The 19956-nt window shown below is 39.0% G+C and overlaps 1 protein-coding gene across 3 annotated transcripts in view; it reads left to right on the top strand.

Annotated features, from left to right (window-relative positions):
* ENKUR (enkurin, TRPC channel interacting protein) overlaps nt 1-19956 on the top strand; it is a 174533-nt gene that overhangs the window by 142028 nt on the left and 12549 nt on the right. The window contains exons 1-4 of one of the 3 annotated variants that reach the window (XM_055543834.1): nt 39-630; nt 1626-1686; nt 6986-7131; nt 16353-16576. In XM_055543834.1, the coding sequence (XP_055399809.1) occupies nt 7023-7131; nt 16353-16576 (333 nt within the window). In that variant the 5' untranslated portion in view covers nt 39-630; nt 1626-1686; nt 6986-7022. Of the gene's footprint in view, nt 1-38; nt 631-1625; nt 1687-6985; nt 7132-16352; nt 16577-19956 lie in introns of those variants that run through there. The other 2 variants (XM_055543832.1, XM_055543833.1) reach the window with 2 other exon arrangements.

Genomic DNA, 19956 nt, shown 5'->3' with positions numbered 1-19956 from the left:
CGTGCGTCAGCGTGGCCTCAGTCGCTCGCCCCGCCCCACAGGGTCACGCATGTGAACGAGAGTATTGTGTGACGCCTGCACAGCGGCACAGTTTCCCGTTTGTCTGTGGTAGAATTTATCTTTTTTTAACCAAATACACAGAGAAAAGAGCAACATTTTCAAGGGGACGCCATTTTCCACCCCTTTACTCCCAAAGGTACATAAAAATTGTGGTTTTCACGTTGAGCTTCTCTGACAGAAAAGGAGCCGTTGCGAAAGGAAAGTTTGGAAAACTAGATTGCGAAGCCACCTTCCTCGTTGCCTAGTTACTGTTTCCACGGCAGTCGTGCCGTCAACAACGCTAAGCGAGCCCAAGAGTCGAAGAAGAGGTGTTTTACTTTCTTGCGAAGAGAGGACTCGAATAAGAGGTCGCGGGGGTATTGCGTGAAAGAAACGTTCATTCCTTGAGAAGGCAAGAGGGTAGGAGAGGAAAGGACAAGCTGTGAAGAAAGGGATGGAGATATTGCTATAGTGAGAAAAAAGCTAAGTAGTTTTCAGGACTCGTATGGTGGCCATGGATCCAGCGGGCCCTTCTGAGAGCATTTATAACCTCATACCCAGTGACTGGAAGGAGCCTCCACAGCCTCCTAGGTATGTGGGTAAGCAATGATTATCACTTGAAACAAGAATGGAGAAGAATTGTCCCATTTCAGGATTAAGTAAAAGTCGTATGACTTTCAAAACGAGATTATTTTTATCTCAGTGAAGTAGACTTGGGTGATAGCTTCTTAAAGAAGAAGTTGCGAAATATAAGTATTTAGCTCTTCATAATTCAGAGAGAGGGTGGACCAGTGCTGTGAGAGGGCCATTTTCTTATGTCAGCCTCTTGTTCATACGTGTGTAATTGTTTGTAAGTTAATTGTACGTGTGTGATATGGTATGCAACATAGCCTGAAATATCTTAGTGTTGAAAAAAGAGAAGTCACAATTTTATTATCCTGCATTAGGATACTTGATATCTTGTTTTCAGGAATTCACTTTTGTTTCTGACTTCACCACTGCTTTCTCTAAAGAAAGATAATACCCATTTTTCCCCGAGTATTGTCAAATATAAATTTCTGTCTCTGAGCCTCTCTCTCTTTTTTTTTTTTTTGATTGATGAAACAAATGCACAAGATAGTGCCTAAGGTCTTCTTTTGATCTGATAGTTGATATAAAAAAGAATGGATTGACAGAGACCCAAAAATATGTGATAGAGTTAAGATTTTTATATAGGTGTTAGGACCCCTTTTTATATAGGTGTTAGGTTCCCCACATTTTCAAAAAGGTACCAGACAGTAAACGTGTCAGTTACTCACCTGGGACTTAGCACTTACTTAAATCTGGGGACAAAAGAAGGTAAAGAATAGGGAAAATCTCATTCCTTCTAGGATTTTGCAGCTTTATCTTTCTCCTTTTTCTTGTTCCAAGTCAAAACTACATTGAAAGCACACTGGGCTAAAAACAAAAAATTAGGCTCTGCAACTGATTGGTTTTGTGATCTCGAATATATTATTAAAATTTGTTTTCTGATCTGTAAAACAAATTACATGAACTGGATAATCTTTAAGGTCTTTCAGATCTTAATTGTCACTTTTCTTTTTTAGTAATTACTTGGAGTGCCTAACATCTTCAACAAGTGGACAGATCCTTCATCTTTAAGCCTGGGTATCTTTTTTTTAACCAGACCAATACCTATTTTGTTTTCCATTAACTTCTCAAAATCTAGTAGAGATTGGAAATAGGAATTCAAAGTAAGATTTGGTACAGTTTCAGAGTTTATGAGAAGTGTTCAAATTAACTATTACTGAATGGAGTTTTAATCGAAAATTCCTGTGTATTGTACAAGATAAAAGCTCCTCCTCTGTAACCCGCTGGCAGATTATATTTTTCATAGAATCCTGAATTTGAATGTTAAGATAGTTTATTAAATAGGTGTTTTGTTTATTAGTAAATTTAAAAAGCTTTACTGTGTTTAGGTGGCTTTTTCAAGAAATTTTATAGGAAAAATCTTTATTTAGTTGGCAAATGTGTAATATCACCCTTGGGTAATGTTGCAGTGACAGCTCAAACTCCTTGGTTTACTCTGAAGAAATAAGTAGGAAAAACTAACTTATGGTGAAAAGAATAGAAGGCATCCAAATGTGATGCCAGAGAACCCTTTGTGTTAGGGTAAAGTCAACCTACACTGCCAGCAACAACCAAGAGGAGTTTTTAATTCGATAAGATGTCGTGCTTGCAAGACACTAATTCATAAAAAACAGAGCATAATAAAACTTTTAACCAATTCTCTCTCCCCACTGTAACACAAATTGCCCTCACAGTAACACAATCACCCTTACCCAATCCCCTTATTAGTAGTAAGAATTTGTGCTAAGAAAGAAATATATTACGCTATGAGTCTTTGCATCACTGAGTTATATACCCAGTTTCAAGAAAGTTCACTGCAGCTCTTTGCAAGTCTTGAAGATGATTGTTCAGCTTTCACAAAGAGGCAGATTCCTTGGGAAAACCACAGTTGATGGTACCTGATCTCCCATACCTCAGAGATTCCAGTCTCCTTGGGGAACTGAAAGATAAACATTAAAGTGTTGGTTAACAATAAAACCATACATCATTGAAAACCCTAATGAGAGAATTAAAATCAGTCAATACAAACAGACAAAGAAACGATATCAGTGAGAGAATTAGTAGACAAGAACATTAAAACCACTATTTAAAATATTTTCATGTGTTCCAAATGCAGATGAAAACATGAGCAAGACATAGAAATAGAAGGATAAAAAAAAATCTAAGTTGAATACATAAATAATGCTATGTCTAAAATGAAAATAGTATACTGAATGGTGATAATAGCTAAGACACTGAAGAAAAAAATATTTTTGGATTTAAAGACATAAAACAACACAAAATGAAAATGAGAGGGGAAAAAAACTGAAAAGGAAAACAGAATCAGTGAGCTGTTGACCACATCAAGCAACCTAACACAAGTGTAATTAGGATCCCAGAAGGAGAGGAGACAGATAAAGAAGAAATATTTGGATGGTGGTCAAAATTTTTATAAAATTAATGAGATCTTTAAATCCACAAATCAAAGAATCATTATGAACCCCAAGAGGGAAAAGGAGGAGTTGTAAGAAGAGAAGAGGGAAACCATTCCAAGGGGAATTAACATAAAATTTCCTAAAGCCAGTAATAAAGAGAAAAATACTAAAAACAGCCAAGGAAAAAAGAAACATTGCATACGGAGGAAGAAGGAAGGTGAGCAAATATTTCATCAGAAAACACAGGAAGCAGAAGTTTTAAAAGTCCATAATGCACAAGAAAGTGGTATGAGCTGGAAATTTGGATTTACACAATGACATAAAGATTACATAAAATGGTAAATATGGCTTCCCAGGTGACTCGATGGTAAAAGAATCCACCTGCCAATGCAGGTGTCACAGGAGACAAGAGTTTGATCCCTGGGTCAGGAAAATCCCCTGTAGGAGGAAAGGGCAACCCACTCCAGTATTCTTGCCTGGAGAATCCCATGGACAGAGGAGCCTGGTGGGCTATAGCCCATAGGGTCACAAAGAGTCGAACCCAACTGAGCATACACACACACACACAGATGGGTAAATGTTAGTTTTTTTTTTTTCTTTTTAAATTTCGTTACAATATACTTAGGTTTTTAAGGGGAAAATAACCACAACGAATTACAGGTTTTATAACACTCATAGAACCCTAGGATAAAGATGGGGGAGGGGTAGAAGCTTTTGTGAGGTTCTTATATCCTGTAATATAATAATACTTGTAGTATAATAATACTTGAAGGTAGACTATGATGAGGTAAACATATATTGTAAACCTTAGAACTTCTACAAAATAAAAACAAAAGATAAGACAGCACAAAATAAGGAAGAACCAGCAATGGGATATGTAGAAAACAATAGCAAGATGGAAATTTTAAATACAAATACATTTAAAAAAATCACATTAAATGTCAATAGTCCAAACAATTACGAAACTGTTAGAAAGGATAAAAATTCTATGTTCTCCATAAGCTGCTGCTAAGTCACTTCAGTCATGTCCAACTCTGTGCTACCCCACAGATGGCAGCCCACCAGGCTCCATTGTCCCTGGGATTCTCCAGGCAAGAACACTGGAGTGGGTTGCCATTTCCTTCTCCAATGCATGAAAGTGAAAAGTGAAAGTGAAGTCGCTCAGTCGTGTCCAACCCTCAGCGACCCCATGGACTGCAGCCCACCAGGCTCCTCTGTCCATAGGATTTTCCAGGCAAGAGTACTGGAGTGGGGTGCTATTGAAAACCCCCTTAAAAAATAAAGACACAGAAAAAACTTGAAGAATAGACAAATACTGTATTATCATAAAGGAATACTGTATTGGTTATATTAATATCAAACAGTAGATTTTAGACTATAGAATTTTAAGAGGGATAAAGAGTATTACTTTCTAATAATGAAGTGATCAGTTTTTCAAGAAGGTATGCTAATTCTAAAGGCTGTGCACCTACTAATGGAGCTTCAAAATACATGAAGCAAAAGCTGACAGAACTAAAAGAAGAAATAAATCCACAATTGTAATCAGAGATTTCAACATCTCTTTCAATGATTATTAGAACACTTGAAAATAGTATCCAACCCGTTTTGTCCTGTCAGTTATAGAACACTCCAGCCAATAGCGGCAGTTGTACACTTCCTTTTCCAGTGTATATAGAACATTTACCAAGATAGACTGTGCTTTGTGTCATAAAGTAAGTGTCAAAAAACTTTAAAGGATTGAAATTTTACAAACTATATTTTTTTAACCATGATAGAAATTAATTAGAAATCAGAGAGATATCTGGAAAGTCCCCAAACATTTGGAGATCAAACATAACACATCTAAACAAACTTCCAACACAAAGAAGACATCAGAAGGGGATTTAAAAGGTTTTTGAGCTGAATGAAAATGGAAGCATATCATATCAAAATTTGTGCTATGCAGCTATGAAGCAATGCCTAGAGGGAATTTTTGGCTTCTCTTAGATAAGTCATTTCAGTCACTCAGTTGTGTCCAACTCTGCAACCCCATAGACTCCAGCACACCAGGCTTCCCTGTCCGTCACCAACTCCCAGATCTTGCTCAAACTCACGTCCATTGAGTCCGTGATGCCATCCAACCATCTCATCCTCTGTTATCCCCTTCTCCCCACCTTCAATCTTTCTCAGCATCAGGGTCTTTTCTGATGAGATGGTTCTTCGCATCAGGTGGCCGCAGTATTGGAGTTTCAGCTTCAGCATCAGTCCTTCCAATGAATATTCAGAACTGATTTCCTTTAGGATGGAGTGATTGGATCTCCATGCAGTCCAAGGGACTCTCAAAAGTCTTCTCTAACACCACAGTTCAAAAGTATCAATTCTTTGGCACTCAGCTTTCTTTATAGTCCAACTCTCTCATCCATACATGACTACTGGAAAAACCATAGCTTTGACTAGACAGACCTTTGTTGGTGAAATAATATCTCTGCTTTTTTTTTTAATTTATTGATTTTTTTATTGAAGGATAATTGCTTTACAGAATTTTGTTGTTTTCTGTCAAATCTCAACATGAATCAGCCATAAGTATACATATATCCCCTCCCTTTTGAACCTTCCTCCCATCTCACCCCTCTAGATTGATACAGAGTCCCTGTTTGAGTTTCCTGAGTCATACAGCAAATTCCCGTTGGCTATCTATTTTACATATGGTAATGTAAGTTTCCATGTTACACTTTCCATACATCTCACCCTCTCCTCCCCTCTCCCCATGTCCATAAGTCTATTTTCTATGTTTGTTTCTCCATTGCTGCCCAGTAAATAAATTCTTCATTACCATTTTTCTAGATTCTGTATATATGTATTACAGTATAATATTTATCTCTCTTTCTGACTTACTTCACTTTGTATAATAGGCTCTAGGTTCATTCACCTCATTAGAACTGACTCAAATGCATTCCTTTCTAATATGCTGTCTAGGTTGGTCATAGCTTTTCTTCCAAGGAGCAAGCGTCTTTTAATTTCATGGCTGCAGTCACCATCTGCAGTGATTTTGGAGCCCCCCCAAAATAAAGTCTCTCACTGTTTCCATTGTTTCCCCATCTGCTTGCTATGAAGTGATGGGACCAGATGCCATGGTTTTTTGAATGTTGAGTTTTAAGCCAGCTTTTTTACTCTTCTCTTTCACTTTCATTAAGAGGCTCTTTAGTTCTTCTTTGCTTTCTGCCATCTGCATCTGAGATTGCTGATATTTCTCCTGGCAATCTTGATTCCAGCTTGTGCTTCATCCAGCCCAGCATTTTGCATGATGTACTCTGCATATAAGTTAAATAAGCAGGGTGACAATATACAACCTTGACATACTCTTTTCCCAATTTGGAACCAGTCTGTTGTTCCATGTCTGGTTCTAACTGTTGCTTCTTGACCTGCATACAGATTTCTCAGGAAACACATATAAGTATAAATGTTCAAAGTCAAATAGCTAAAATTGTACCTTAAGAAACTTAAAGAGAAAAAAACTCCAAATAATGAGATATAATGATGATCAGTGCAGAAATCATTGAAATGGCAAATGTGAACATTAGAGAAGACTTATAAGCAAAAGAAAAAGAAAAAAAGAGAGAGAGGAGAGACACACTACCAATATCAGAAATGGGAGAGGTTACATCATTATAAATGCTACAGATGGTCAAAGAGTAGTAAGTAAATACTATGATCATCTTTATCCTGACACTGTTTTATTAGAGTAAAACTTTAATATAGCTTGCCTAAGCCTGATGGACAGGGCTCAGATAATTATGCTTAATGGCTGTCTCCAATTGAATATAGATATATATTATAGAATATAGAATATAGCTATATGTAAGTTAGAAATGTATATCCTTTTGAAAACTTTATATGGTTTTTATTAAAGATATAAATGCTACAGTTTTTTTTTTTATTTTTAGGTATGTATCAATTTTTAAAGCAACTGTAAAAGATGACATGCAAAAATTTAAAACTGCGATGAAAACTATGGGACCAGCAAAACTTGAAGTACCTTCTCCAAAGGATTTCCTGAAGAAGCACTCAAAGGAAAAAATTCTACCACCCAGTAGGTTTTATCACTTTTTAATTTTAAAAGTGTTTATGGGTAATTTAACTAAAATTATCTTGTCTGTGAATATTAAATGTTCACAGTAATAACAACTTTAGCTCATATTAAACAGAATTTTAGAGGCTAGGAGAAAGCAGAAATCAGGAATATAGTACGTCCACCGTAGTATTCCTAGCAGCATTATTTAGTCAAGACATGGAAGCAACCTAAGTGCCCATCAGCAGATTAATGGATAAAGAAGTTGTGGTATATGTATACAATGGAATACTGCTGCTGCTGCTGCTAAGTGGCTTCAGTCGTGTGTGACCCCATAGACGGCAGCCCACTCAACCATAAAAAAGAATGAACTATTGCCGTTTGCAGCAACATGGATGGACTTGGAGGGTATTATACTAAGGGAAATAAGTCAAAGATGTAAACTTTTTGATATCACTTACATGTGGAATATAAAAGAAAACAAACTGGTAAATATAACAAAAAAGAAGCAAACACAGAGTAAACTAGTGGTTACCAGTGAGGAGAGGGAAAAGAGAGGCAATAAAATAGGGAATTAAGAGGTTCAAATTATTATGTATAAAATAAGATATAATGATACATTGTATAACAAGTGATATAGTCAAATTTTATAGTAATTATAAATGGAGTATGACCTTTAAAAATTCTGAATCACTATATTGTACACCTGTTACTTATATAATATTACAAATCCACTACAACGAAAAAATGTATTTTAAAAAATTCTCAAAAACCCCACTATGTAGTAGAAAAAGAGAGTCAGTTCAGTTCAGTTGCTCAGTCGTGTCCTACTCTTTGCGACCCCATGAATCGCAGCATGCCAGGCCTCCCTGTCCATCACCAACTCCCGGAGTTCACCCAGACTCATGTCCATCGAGTCAGTGATGCCATCCAGCCATCTCATCCTCTGTCATCCCCTTCTCCTCCTGCCCCCAATCCCTCCCAGCATCAGAGTCTTCCAGTGAGTCAACTCTTCACATGAGGTGGCCAAAGAACTGGAGTTTCAGCTTTAGCATCATTCCTTCCAAAGAAATCCCAGGGCTGATCTCCTTCAGAATGGACTGGTTGGATCTCCTTGCAGTCCAAGGGACTCTCAAGAGTCTTCTCCAACACCACAGTTCAAAAGCATCAATTCTCCAGCGCTCAACCTTCTTCACAGTCCAACTCTCACATCCATACATGACCACAGGAAAAACCATAGCCTCGACTAGACGAACCTTTGTTGGCAAAGTAATGTCTCTGCTTTTGAATATGCTATCTAGGTTGGTCATAACTTTCCTTCCAAGGAGTAAGTGTCTTTTAATTTCATGGCTGCAGTCACCATCTGCAGTGATTTTGGAGCCCAAAAAAATAAAGTCTGACACTGTTTCCACTGTTTCCCCATCTATTTCCCAGAAAAAGGGAGTAGAGAATGCTAAATTTCCTCCCCCGAAGACTTTCCTTTTGAAGGTGCAAGCATCTTGAACTATATCTTGGACTATATGATAAAGCTCCACCTCGAGCACCACCCACCATCTTCAGATCTAGCCATATGACATCAATAACAAGCAACAATTACAAGAGTTCTAAACCCCAAATGGGCAAAATTGCTTGGCCTCTGAACCTTATCTAGTCTTTTTTCCAGGAAATGAAAATACAACCATTGCTATCTGTTGTCAAAGCAATGACCAGTCTCATTTTAGCTTTGAGTATGGGGCTTTAAATTTCTCATATCTCGAAGACCATTAGGACAATGAAAGAATTGGATGTAATGGAAGAGGCTTCCTGAATGAGAATCAGTTTCTTGGGCATGCTACCTGTGCAGCCACACTGGGCCCCAGGTTTCAAAGGATCCCACACTTGGTTTAATGCTCTGCTTTTGTCATCTTGAAATTCCTAATAACTTTTTATCAAGGAGTCCCACATTTTCATCTTGTGCTGGGCCTCACAAATGATGTAGTCAGTTGTGATCATAAAGCATATGGATATTGGGGGAAAGGCCATTAGAAAAGTGGAGAATAGATGAAAAAGGATTTGTGACAAGTATGCATGCAGCAGCTTCTTCCCATCTTGAGTATGTCTTCCCTGCTGGTTTTGGATAATAAACAAGAGGGCAATGAGTCTATGTCTTTTAAAAAGTTAGCCTCTTCCCATCTTCTTGGATCAAAGAACTAACACAGTATGTCAAGCCCAGTGAGGGTATCACCTTTTGACAAAAATGTAGCTCCTTCTCCCTATGGCAATGGTTTGTGTCCCACAATCCTCTCATAATCCATATGCCATGATAAAGGATGAGGGCATTATTAGGAAAGATGGAAGAAGCAAGTATGAAAATACAATATTAATGTTTAAATTCAGGTCTTTGAAAGTCTCTTGTCTTTTCCTCGAGTGTTATTTTGCAATGTACAGCCACTCAAGAATACTGGAAAATCTTAAAATAGAATTTAATTCCTTAAGTGCCTTAGGACCAGTGATATTACTTGAGTCCTTATGAATACTCACCAAAGTTAAGCATATTACATAGCACAACTACCAAACTGTAAATCCTAAGTTTCAAATAAGAAAAAAGAGATGAAGTCTGTCTCTCTTCTTATAAACATTATAAGGTAGTTCAGTTCAGTTCAGTTACTCAGTTGTGTCCGACTCTTTGCGACCCCATGAACTGCAGCACACCAGGCCTCCCTGTCCATTGCCAACTCCTGGAGTTCACCCCAACTCACGTCCATTGAGTCGGTGATGCCATCCAACCATCTCATCCTCTGTCGTCCCCTTCTCCTCCTGCCTTCAATCTTTTCCAACATCAGGGTCTTTTCAAATGAGTCAGCGCTTAGCATCAGGTGGCCAAAGTATTGGAGTTTCAGCTTCAACATCAGTCCTTCCAATGAACATCCAGGACTGATCTCCTTTAGGATGGACTGGTTGGATCTCTTTGCAGTCCAAGGGACTCTCAAGAGTCTTCTCTGACACCACAGTTCAAAAGCATCAATTCTTCGGTGCTCAGCTTTCTTCACAGTCCAACTCTCACATCCATACATGACCACTGGAAAAACCTTAGCCTTGACTAGACGGACCTTTGTTGACAAAGTAATGTCTCTGCTTTTTAATATGCTGTCTAGGTTGGTCATAACTTTCCTTCCAAGGAGTAAGCGTCTTTTAATTTCATGGCTGCAGTCACCATCTGCAGTGATTTTGGAGCCCAGAAAAATAAAGTCTGACACTGTTTCCACTGTTTCCCCATCTATTTGCTATGAAGTGATGGGACTGGATGCCATGACCTTAGTTTTCTGAATGTTGAGCTTTAAGCCAACTTTTTCACTCTCCCTTTTCACTTTCATCAAGAGGCTTTTTAGTTCCTCTTCACATTCTGCCATAAGGGTGTCATCATCTGCATATCGGAGGTTATTGATATTTCTCCCAGCAATCTTGATTCCAGCTTGTGCTTCTTCCAGCCCAGCATTTCTCATGATGTACTCTGCATATAAGTTAAATAAGCAGGGTGACAATATACAGCCTTGATGTACTCCTTGTCTATTTGGAACCAGTCTGTTGTTCCATGTCCAGTTCTAACTGTTGCTTCCTGACCTGCATACAGGTTTCTCAAGAGGCAGGTCAGGTGGTCTGGTATTCCTATCTCTAAGAATTTTCCACAGTTTATTGTGATCCACACAGTCAAAAGCTTTGGCATAGTCAATAACGCAGAAGTAGATGTTTTTCTGGAACTCGCTTGCTTTTTCGATGATCCAGCAGATGTTGGCAACTTGATCTCTGGTTCCTTTGCCTTTTCTAAAACCAGGTTGAACCTCTGGAAGTTCACGGTTCACGATTGCTGAAGCCTGGCTTGGAGAATTTTGAGGATTACTTTACTAGCGTGTGAGATGAGTGCAATTGTGCGGTAGTTTGAGCATTCTTTGGCATTGCCTTTCTTTGGGATTGGAATGAAAACTGACCTTTTCCAGTCCTGTGGCCACTGCTGAGTTTTCCAGATTTGCTGACATATTGAATGCAGCACTTTCACAGCATCATCTTTTAGCATTTGAAAGAGCTCAACTGGAATTCCATCACCTCCACTAGCTTTGTTCTTAGTGATACTTCCTAAGGCCCACTTGACTTCACATTCCAGTATGTCTGGCTCTAGGTGAGTCATCACATCATCATCATCTGGGTCATGAGGATCTTTTTTGTATAGTTCTTCTGTGTATTCTTGCCACCTTTTCTTAATATCTTCTGCTTCTGTTAGGCCCATACCATTTCATCTTTGCATGAAATGTTATAAGGTAAAACAAACACAAAAATTCATTGGCCTTAAGAATAAAAAATTGGGGGTTTTACAAGAGCTTTAAAGGTCCATCAAAATAAGATAAAATAAAAGCCCATGCAGTGAAACAACGTTTTAGGTAACATAGGCCAAACAGCTACCAGTCTCTTTGTGCACATACTGCCATTTTGAACACAGTAACTTGCTAGACACACTGAAAAATACCTACAAGGTATATGAACATTTCTCTGAATTCAAGTAGTGGAACATCTGCATGACTATGAGACCCTGTTGATATTGCAATTTTGTTATAGCCTAAAGTGAAAAGTGAAAGTCAGAATTACTCAGTCGTGTCTGACTCTTTGCCACCCTATGGACTATACAGTCCCTGGAATTCTCCAGGCCAGAACACTGGAGCGAGTAGCCGTTCCCTTCTCCATGGATCTTCCCAACCCAGGGATCGAATCTCCCACACTGCAGGTGGATTCTTTACCATTTGAGCCACCGGGGGAGCCCAAAAATACTGGAGTGGGTAGCCTATCTGTTCTCCAGCAGCTCTTCCTGACCCAGGATTCGAACTGGGGTCTCCTGCATTGTAGGCAAATTCTTTACCAGCTGAGCTATCAGGGAAGCCTAGAAAGAAACCAAATCATTTGGCTTTCAGATTTGGCAGTCAATTGTGGTCATAGAGAATATAGATATCAGGGGGAATAATTTGTGACTAGACATCCTCACCCCTTTTTCCAAACCTCCCCACATTGTCTGCAAAGAGTCAGACATGCCTGAGCAACGAAGCAGCAGCCCGATTGCCATCCTCCACTCTTGGGTTGATAGACAAGATGATGCTTAGGTAGATACACCATACAGTAAGATGGGGGTAGGCTTTAGGCTTCATCCAGCGCACAACCACAAAGGAAGATTTATAATTTACTTACTCAACTGCTGCTGCTGCTAAGTCACTTCAGTTGTGTCCGACTCTGTGCGACCCCATAGACACAGCCCACCAGGCTCCCCTGTCCCTGGGATTCTCCAGGCAAGAACACTGGAGTGGGTTGCCATTTCCTTCTCCAAGCCATGAAAGTGAAAAGTCAAAGTGAAGTCGCTCAGTCTTGCCCGACTCTTAGCGACCCCATGGACTGCAGCCTACCAGGCTCCTCCATCCAATGGGATTTTCCAGGCGAGAGTACTGTAGTGGGGTGCCATTGCCTTATCCGACTTACTCAACTAGGAATGAGTTATCAGTCTTCCTAAACTGTTGCTTTATTTTCTGAGAATTCACTTTTGCCTCTTAAATGCATTTCTAAAGCTTTAGTTAAGGAAGTCATCTGCATGCACTTTCAACTCATAATTAAATTTGGCTTCTAAATATTTCTCATGTGAACTTATTAAAGCCTCTGGTTTTGAGTTGAAAGAGACACATGTACCCCAGTGTTCATCGCAGTACTGTTTACAATAGCCAGGAGATGGAAGCAACCTAGATGTCCACTGGCAGATGAATGGATAAAGAAGTGTGGTACATATACACAATGGACTAATTACTCAGCTATTAAAAAGAATGTATTTGAATCAGTTCTAATGAGGTGGATGAAACTGGAGCCTATTATACAGAGTGAAGTAAGTCAGAAAAACACCAATACAGTATATTAACACATACATTTGGAATTTAGAAAGATGATAACGATGACCCTATATGTGAGACAGCAAAAGAGACACAGATGTAAAGAACAGATTTTTGGACTCTGTGGGAGAAGGCAAGGGTGGGATGATTTGAGAGAATAGAATTGAAACATGTATATTATCATATGTGAAAAAGATCGCCAGTCCAGGTTCGATGCATGAGACAGGGTGCTCAGGGCTGGTGCACTGGGATGACCTGGAGGGATGGGATGGGGAGGGAGGTGGGAGGGGGGTTCAGGATGGGGAACACATGTACACCCGTGGCTGATTCATGACAATGTATGGCAAAAACCACTACAATATTATAAAGTAATTAGCCTCCAATTAAAACAGATAAATTAATTTTTTTAAGCCTCTGGCTTTTTAGGCAAACTGGTTATACCATCCTTACTTGGGTATGTTTCAGTTCCATTCAGTTCAGTTGCTCAGTTGTGTCCGACTCTTTGCAACCCCATGAATCGCAGCACGCCAGGCCTCCCTGTCCATCACCAACTCCCGGAGTTTACTCAGACTCACGTCCATTGAATCAGTGATGCCATCCAGCCATCTCATCCTCTGTTGTCCCCTTCTCCTCCTGCCCCCAATCCCTCCCAGCATCAGAATCTTTTCCAATGAGTCTCTTTTAGTAGATGGGAAATATTTGGGTTATAACAGGTTTATTCTCTGCTCCAGGCTTTGTAAGAACTCCACAATTCAATTTATGACAATGTTCACAACATCTCAGTAGTATGTTAAATAAGAAGAAGATAACTATTTTTGTAGGTCAAGAACAAGAAACAGTTTTACATATTGTTCAAGCAAATACATACATCATAGTCTACATATTACATTTTTTTCATCCCCCACTATCATGTAAACTCCATCAGAAAGGGGACTTTGTGTCATTTGTTCACTGCTGTACCCACAGTTCCTAGAGCACTACCTGGGAACATAGTAAGTATTCAGCAAAAACATATTGCATGAATTAATGACTAAGTGAATATTGAAAGCTTCATTTATAGTATTTGTGGGGGGTATAGAATTATCAGGGGTATATTGGTTTGCTAGGAGAAGGCAATGGCACCCTACTCCAGTACTCTTGCCTGGGAAATCCCATGGATGGAGGAGCCTGGTGGGCTGCAGTCCATGGGGTCACTAAGAGTCAGACACGACTGAGCGAGTTCACTTTCACTTTTCACTTTCATGCATTTGAGAAGGAAATGGCAACCCACTCCAGTGTTCTTGCCTGGAGAATCCCAGGGACAGGGGAGCCTGGTGGGCTGCCGTCTATGGGGTAGCACAGAGTCGGACACGACTGATGTGACTTAGCAGCAGCAGCAGCAGGCTGCTACCCTAACGAGTATGTGCGTGCTAAGTTGCTTCAGTAATGTCTGACTCTTTGAGACCCTATGGACTGTAGCCCTCCAGGCACCTCTGTGCCTGGGACTCTCCAGGCAAGAATACTGGAGTGGGTTGCGATTTCCTTCTCCAGGGGATCTTCCCAACCCAGATCGAACCTATATCTCTTACTGTCTCTGGCATTAGCAGGTGGATTGTTTACCACTACTGCAACTTGGAAAGCCCCATGGAGCAACTTAAGTAGAAATTTATTTTGTCACAATTCTGAGAGCTAGCATCGAAGATCAGGGTGTTTCCTGGAATTATGTGACAGTCCAGTGGTTAGGACTCTGTACTTCCATTGTAGGGATTATGGGTTCAATCCCTGGTCAGAGAAACAAATCCCACATGCCTCAAGGTGCAGCCAATAACAAACAAAAACACCATCAGGATATTTCCAGGGTTCATTTCTTCTGAGACCTCTCTTCTTGGCTTATAGATAGCTATCTTCTCCCTGTGTCTTCACATGGTCTTCCTTCTGTGTCTGTGTCCGAATTTCCTCCTTTTATAAGGAGATCATTCATGGAGAAGGCAATGGCACCCCACTCCAGTACTCTTGCCTGGAAAATCCCATGGATGGAGGAGCCTGGTAGGCTGCAGTCCATGGGGTCACTAAGAGTCGGGCACAACTGAGCGACTTCACTTTCACTTTTCACTTTCATGCATTGGAGAAGGAAATGGCAACCCACTCCAGTATTCTTGCCTGGAGGATCCCAGGAAAGGAGGAGCCTAGTGGGCTGACGTCTATGGGCTCGCACAGAGTCAGACACGACTGAAGCGGCTTAGCAGCAGCAGCAGTGGCACCCTAATGACTTCATTTTAACTTAAATCCCTCTTTAAAACTATGTTCAACTACAGTACCATTCTGAGGTACTGGGCTTTAGGGCTTCAACATATGAATATGGGGGTCAGGACACAATTCAGCCCATAACAAGAGATCAATCCATTTCATAGACCTTTAATAATAAAATATTGTTTTTTTCCTTATAATAAAGGTTATATAAAATGATTTAAAAGTTCAAACAGTACAGAAATGAATAAAGACAAAGTACCTAGTAGTTGTGTTTGGGGTTAAGATTTGCGTAAGGTTTTGTCAAGATAGTTGTTGCCTTTGGTTCTAGGAAATAAAATGTAATTATTTTACATTTTAGCTTTTTGACAAACCACTTCTATGTGGCTGTATCAAAACAGGTGAATCAGAATGGTCAAGTCAAAGAGACTGTGTAGAAACAGCCAGTTTCATCTGCTAATTAAGAGAATGTGGAATAGGGAAATAAGGTAAACTCTGGATAGTAGTTATTTAAGGAGGTGAAATGTAATCAGCGAGGAGTGAACAGGAAACCTCAACAGTATTGGTAATCTTTATTTCTTAAGATGCATGTTGGAGGCACAGCTATTACGTGATTTTTATGCCTTGTAATAATAATCAATGATAATCACTGTAATGATAATCTGCAAAAAATTTCACAGATTCTTGGACTTTCAATACATCAAGTTTGATTTCTTTACTTTGTGATTTTATAGTAACTTTCCTCTGAAAATGATTATTCATAATATTGAAAGTACTCAGAAAAATGTTTTCATGTTTCTTTGAACTTTTTCAATGGGCAAACTAAATATTTGTTGAAATCTTTATAAGAAAATATTTTCATAATAGCTAATAAAAATGTATTAGCTCACATATGATTTAGGGAGTTTATTTTCTTCCCTTAGATTTTTATATTGTTCTTCAACATATTGATTATTTCACATTTAATATTTTGCATTTGTGATTACTGATTTTTACCTTAAATATTTGAATATATTTTTAATACAACTCTAATATACTAATGGTAAAATATCTGGATGTTATAAATAGTACTGAGTAGACATGTTTATGGTTTAACATTAACAATGGAAACGTTATGTCTAACAGAAAAAAAGTTTGAATGGAATGAGCGCAGAAAGCCACCTGTGCCATTGAGGACTGACCATCCAGTCATGGGAATACAGAGTGAAAAAAATTTTATAAATACAAATGCAGCTGATGTCATTATGGGAGTGGCTAAAAAGCCTAAACCAATTTATGTTGACAAAAGAACTGGAGACAAGCATGATCTTGAAACTTCAGGACTGGTTCCAAAGTACATAAATAAAAAGGTAGCCTTATGATATATTAATAAAATCTGATATGTATAAAATAGATAACTAATGAGAACCTACTGTATAGCACAGAGAACTTGACTTGATGCTCTGTGGTGACCTAATGGGAAGGAAATCCCCAAAAGAGGGGATATTTGTAATCACATAGCTGATTCACTTTGCTGTAAGACAGAAACACAACATTGCAAGCAACTATACTCCAATAAAAATTTGTTTTAAAATTAAGTAGTATTGTGGATATCAGCACAGTATTATAAAGCAATTACCTTCTAATTAAAAATTATAAAAATAATAGAGAAAGAAAATAGAATTTTTTTTAAAAAATTCAAGGTGAAGATTTGGCATAGATTGATCTATATCACTCAACTAGCTAGTTAGCTCTTAATAGTAAGCTTTTAGCAAGCTGACAGCTAATGTACATGAAAAACAATGAACAAATTCACTAAACTTGGTTATTTATAAGATAATTATCATTTGTTTATATCTTTACTTGTCACATATCCCTATCAATTAAGATGGCAATTTCATGTATATATTTTACTGACTTTGTCTACAGAGACCCAGACTCAGCATTTCACATAGTGTTGCCTATAATTTCAAGTATTAGCAGTATTTCAAGATGATAATGCTTCTTCACATTAAAAACCTCTTCAAAGTTATGGTTCAGTAATTTCACCTTTTTCTCCTATTACTGCAATAGTTCATCTTAGCTTCCAAAAGAGAAGATCTTTTGATAGGATGACCAGCTGTCCAGTTGCCCGGGACTAAGGTTTCCCCAACATGCAGGGCTTTCAGTGCTAAAACCAGAATGGGGAAAATTTTCAAGTAATAAAGTGTTAATATAATTGACTACTGTAATTTTTAGAAAGACCTGATATTCAAATTATTCATAAAGATTCTATTATTACTAACGGTGCTTTCTGACAAACCCATGGTTAGTGGGGAGTGGAAAAGTAGAGGGGATTAAGAGGTACAAATTAGTATGGATAAAATAAATAAGCTCTAGGATATATTAAACAAGTAAGCTACAAGGGAAATATAGCCAACATTTTTAAACAGCTTTAAATGGTGTGTATAGTCTATAATTTATAAAAATTTTGAACCATTATGTTGTACACCTAAAACTGATATACTATTGTAAATCACCTTTACTTCAATTAAAAAACAGTGCTCTCACTGAACAAATTCTCTAGATTGTCAGTGCTCATTCCCCTGAAGTCTGTGTTTGGTCCAAATCTAGTATGGTGAAAGTAACAGAGAATTTGGAATGAACAGCAACATGTAGTTTAGTAAAGGAAAACTACAGTTGTTTTCCTTAATTTCAGTTATTAGTATATTTAAGAATTAGATCAGATCAGATCAGATCAGTCGTTCACTCATGTCCAACTCTTTGCGACCCCATGAATCGCAGCACACCGGGCCTCCCTATCCATCACCAACTCCCGGAGTTCACTCAGACTCACGTCCATCGAGTCAGTGATGCCATCCAGCCATCTCATCCTCTGTCATCCCCTTCTCCTCTTGCCCCCAATCCCTCCCAGCATCAGAGTCTTTTCCAATGAGTCAACTCTTCGCATGAGGTGACCAAAGTACTGGAGTTTCAGCTTTAGCATCATTCCTTCCAAAGAAATCCCAGGGCTGATCTCTTTCAGAATGGACTGGTTGGATCTCCTTGCAGTCCAAGGGACTCTCAAGAGTCTTCTCCAACACCACAGTTCAAAAGCATCAATTCTTCGGCGCTTAGCCTTCTTCACAGTCCAACTCTCACATCCTTACATGACCGCAGGAAAAACCATAGCCTTGACTAGACAAACCTTTGTTGGCAAAGTAATGTCTCTGCTTTTGAATATGCTATCTAGGTTGGTCATAACTTTCCTTCCAAGGAGTAAGCGTCTTTTAATTTCATGGCTGCAGTCACCATCTGTAGTGATTTTGGAGCCCATCTCTAAAAGATACTCATTTTTGGTGAGGTGGAATTGTCGCTAGAAGCACAGTCATTACTGTAAATCTGAAAGGAATAACCTTTCAGAAGATTCTAGGATTTAGTTATTAGTTTACATTATCTTGGGCGTCTGTGGTGGCTCAGCTGGTAAAAAATCTGCCCACAATATGGGAGACCTGGATTCAATCCCTGGGTTAGCAAGATCCCCTGGAGGATGGCAAGGCAACTCACTCCAGTATTCTTGCCTGGAAAATCCCATGGACTGTATAGTCCATGGGGTCGCAAAGAGTCGGACACAACTGAGTGGCTTTCACTTTCACTTTACATTATCTTTGTAACAGAATGAGAGAAATGAAGAGGAAAACAACTTTAGAACTGTCCATCCTATCAGTGTAGTGTAAATAATTCAGAGTACTATTTCAGTTTGAATATATTCACTTGTGTTTGGTTTGGAGTAAAACAAATCTTGAAAGTACTGAACAATAATCTAGTCTTTTCAGGACCTTCATTTCTATCTGAAAAGGTGCTTATCAGATAAGCATATGATTTCATTGCTGAAAATTACAGAAGCATGGGTTTAGCTGTTTAAATGTAGAAGTTTAAAGCTTAAAAAGCTTATGAAAAGTACCTTACATGAAACCTATTTTACTTTGCATGTTTATGAAACACAAAAATGCTGGAAACACACATAGTATGAGTACAAAATTCTAAAGAATAGTAATGCATAATAATGAGCGTGCTCAGTCACTCGGTTGTGTCTGAGTCTTTGTGACTCCATGGACTGTAGCCTGCCAGGGCTACAGAATCCCCTCTGTCCATGGGATTCTCCAGGGAAGAATACTGGAGTAGGTTGCCATTTCTTTCTCCAGTACATAATATAACGTGTGCATGCTCAGTCGCTTCAGTAGTGTCCAACTCTTTGTGACCTTGTGGACTATAACCCACCAGCCTCCTCTCTGTCCATGGGATTCTTCAGGCAAGAATACTGGAGTGGGTTGCCATGCCCTCCTTCAGGGGATCTTCCCAAGCCATGGATTGAACCCACATCTCCTGTGGCTCCAGCCTTGCAGGCAGATTCTTTACCTCTGAACCACTGGGGAAGCCTATGCTTAATAATAACTTGTGGCAAAAAAGAAAGGAAAGGAAGAGGAAAAAAGAAATTGTAATAGTGATGGTTGAGGGGCTTGCATTAAGGTCATCCGGTGATCCACCATGATGAGTCCAATGCCTGTTCACAATCAAAACAGGAGCCTCAAGGCCATTGTTAGAGAAAAACTACTTAGTCCCTGAAAAACCCCTGATGCTCAGTTGGCTAAGACACCTCAGTAGGAGTCTGGGAGTTGGCAGCACACGCCAACGATTTCAAGCTTCTCTTTGATACTTCCTCCTCCTATGGCCCCTGGAGGCTGCTCAGACTTCCTGCCCCATAGGGTGT

This window comes from Bubalus kerabau, chromosome 13 (genome assembly GCF_029407905.1).
Source record: "Bubalus kerabau isolate K-KA32 ecotype Philippines breed swamp buffalo chromosome 13, PCC_UOA_SB_1v2, whole genome shotgun sequence".
Lineage (NCBI taxonomy): Eukaryota > Metazoa > Chordata > Mammalia > Artiodactyla > Bovidae > Bubalus > Bubalus kerabau.
The sequence above is the reverse complement of the archived record's forward strand: the minus strand, read 5'-3'. Positions and strand labels throughout refer to the sequence as shown.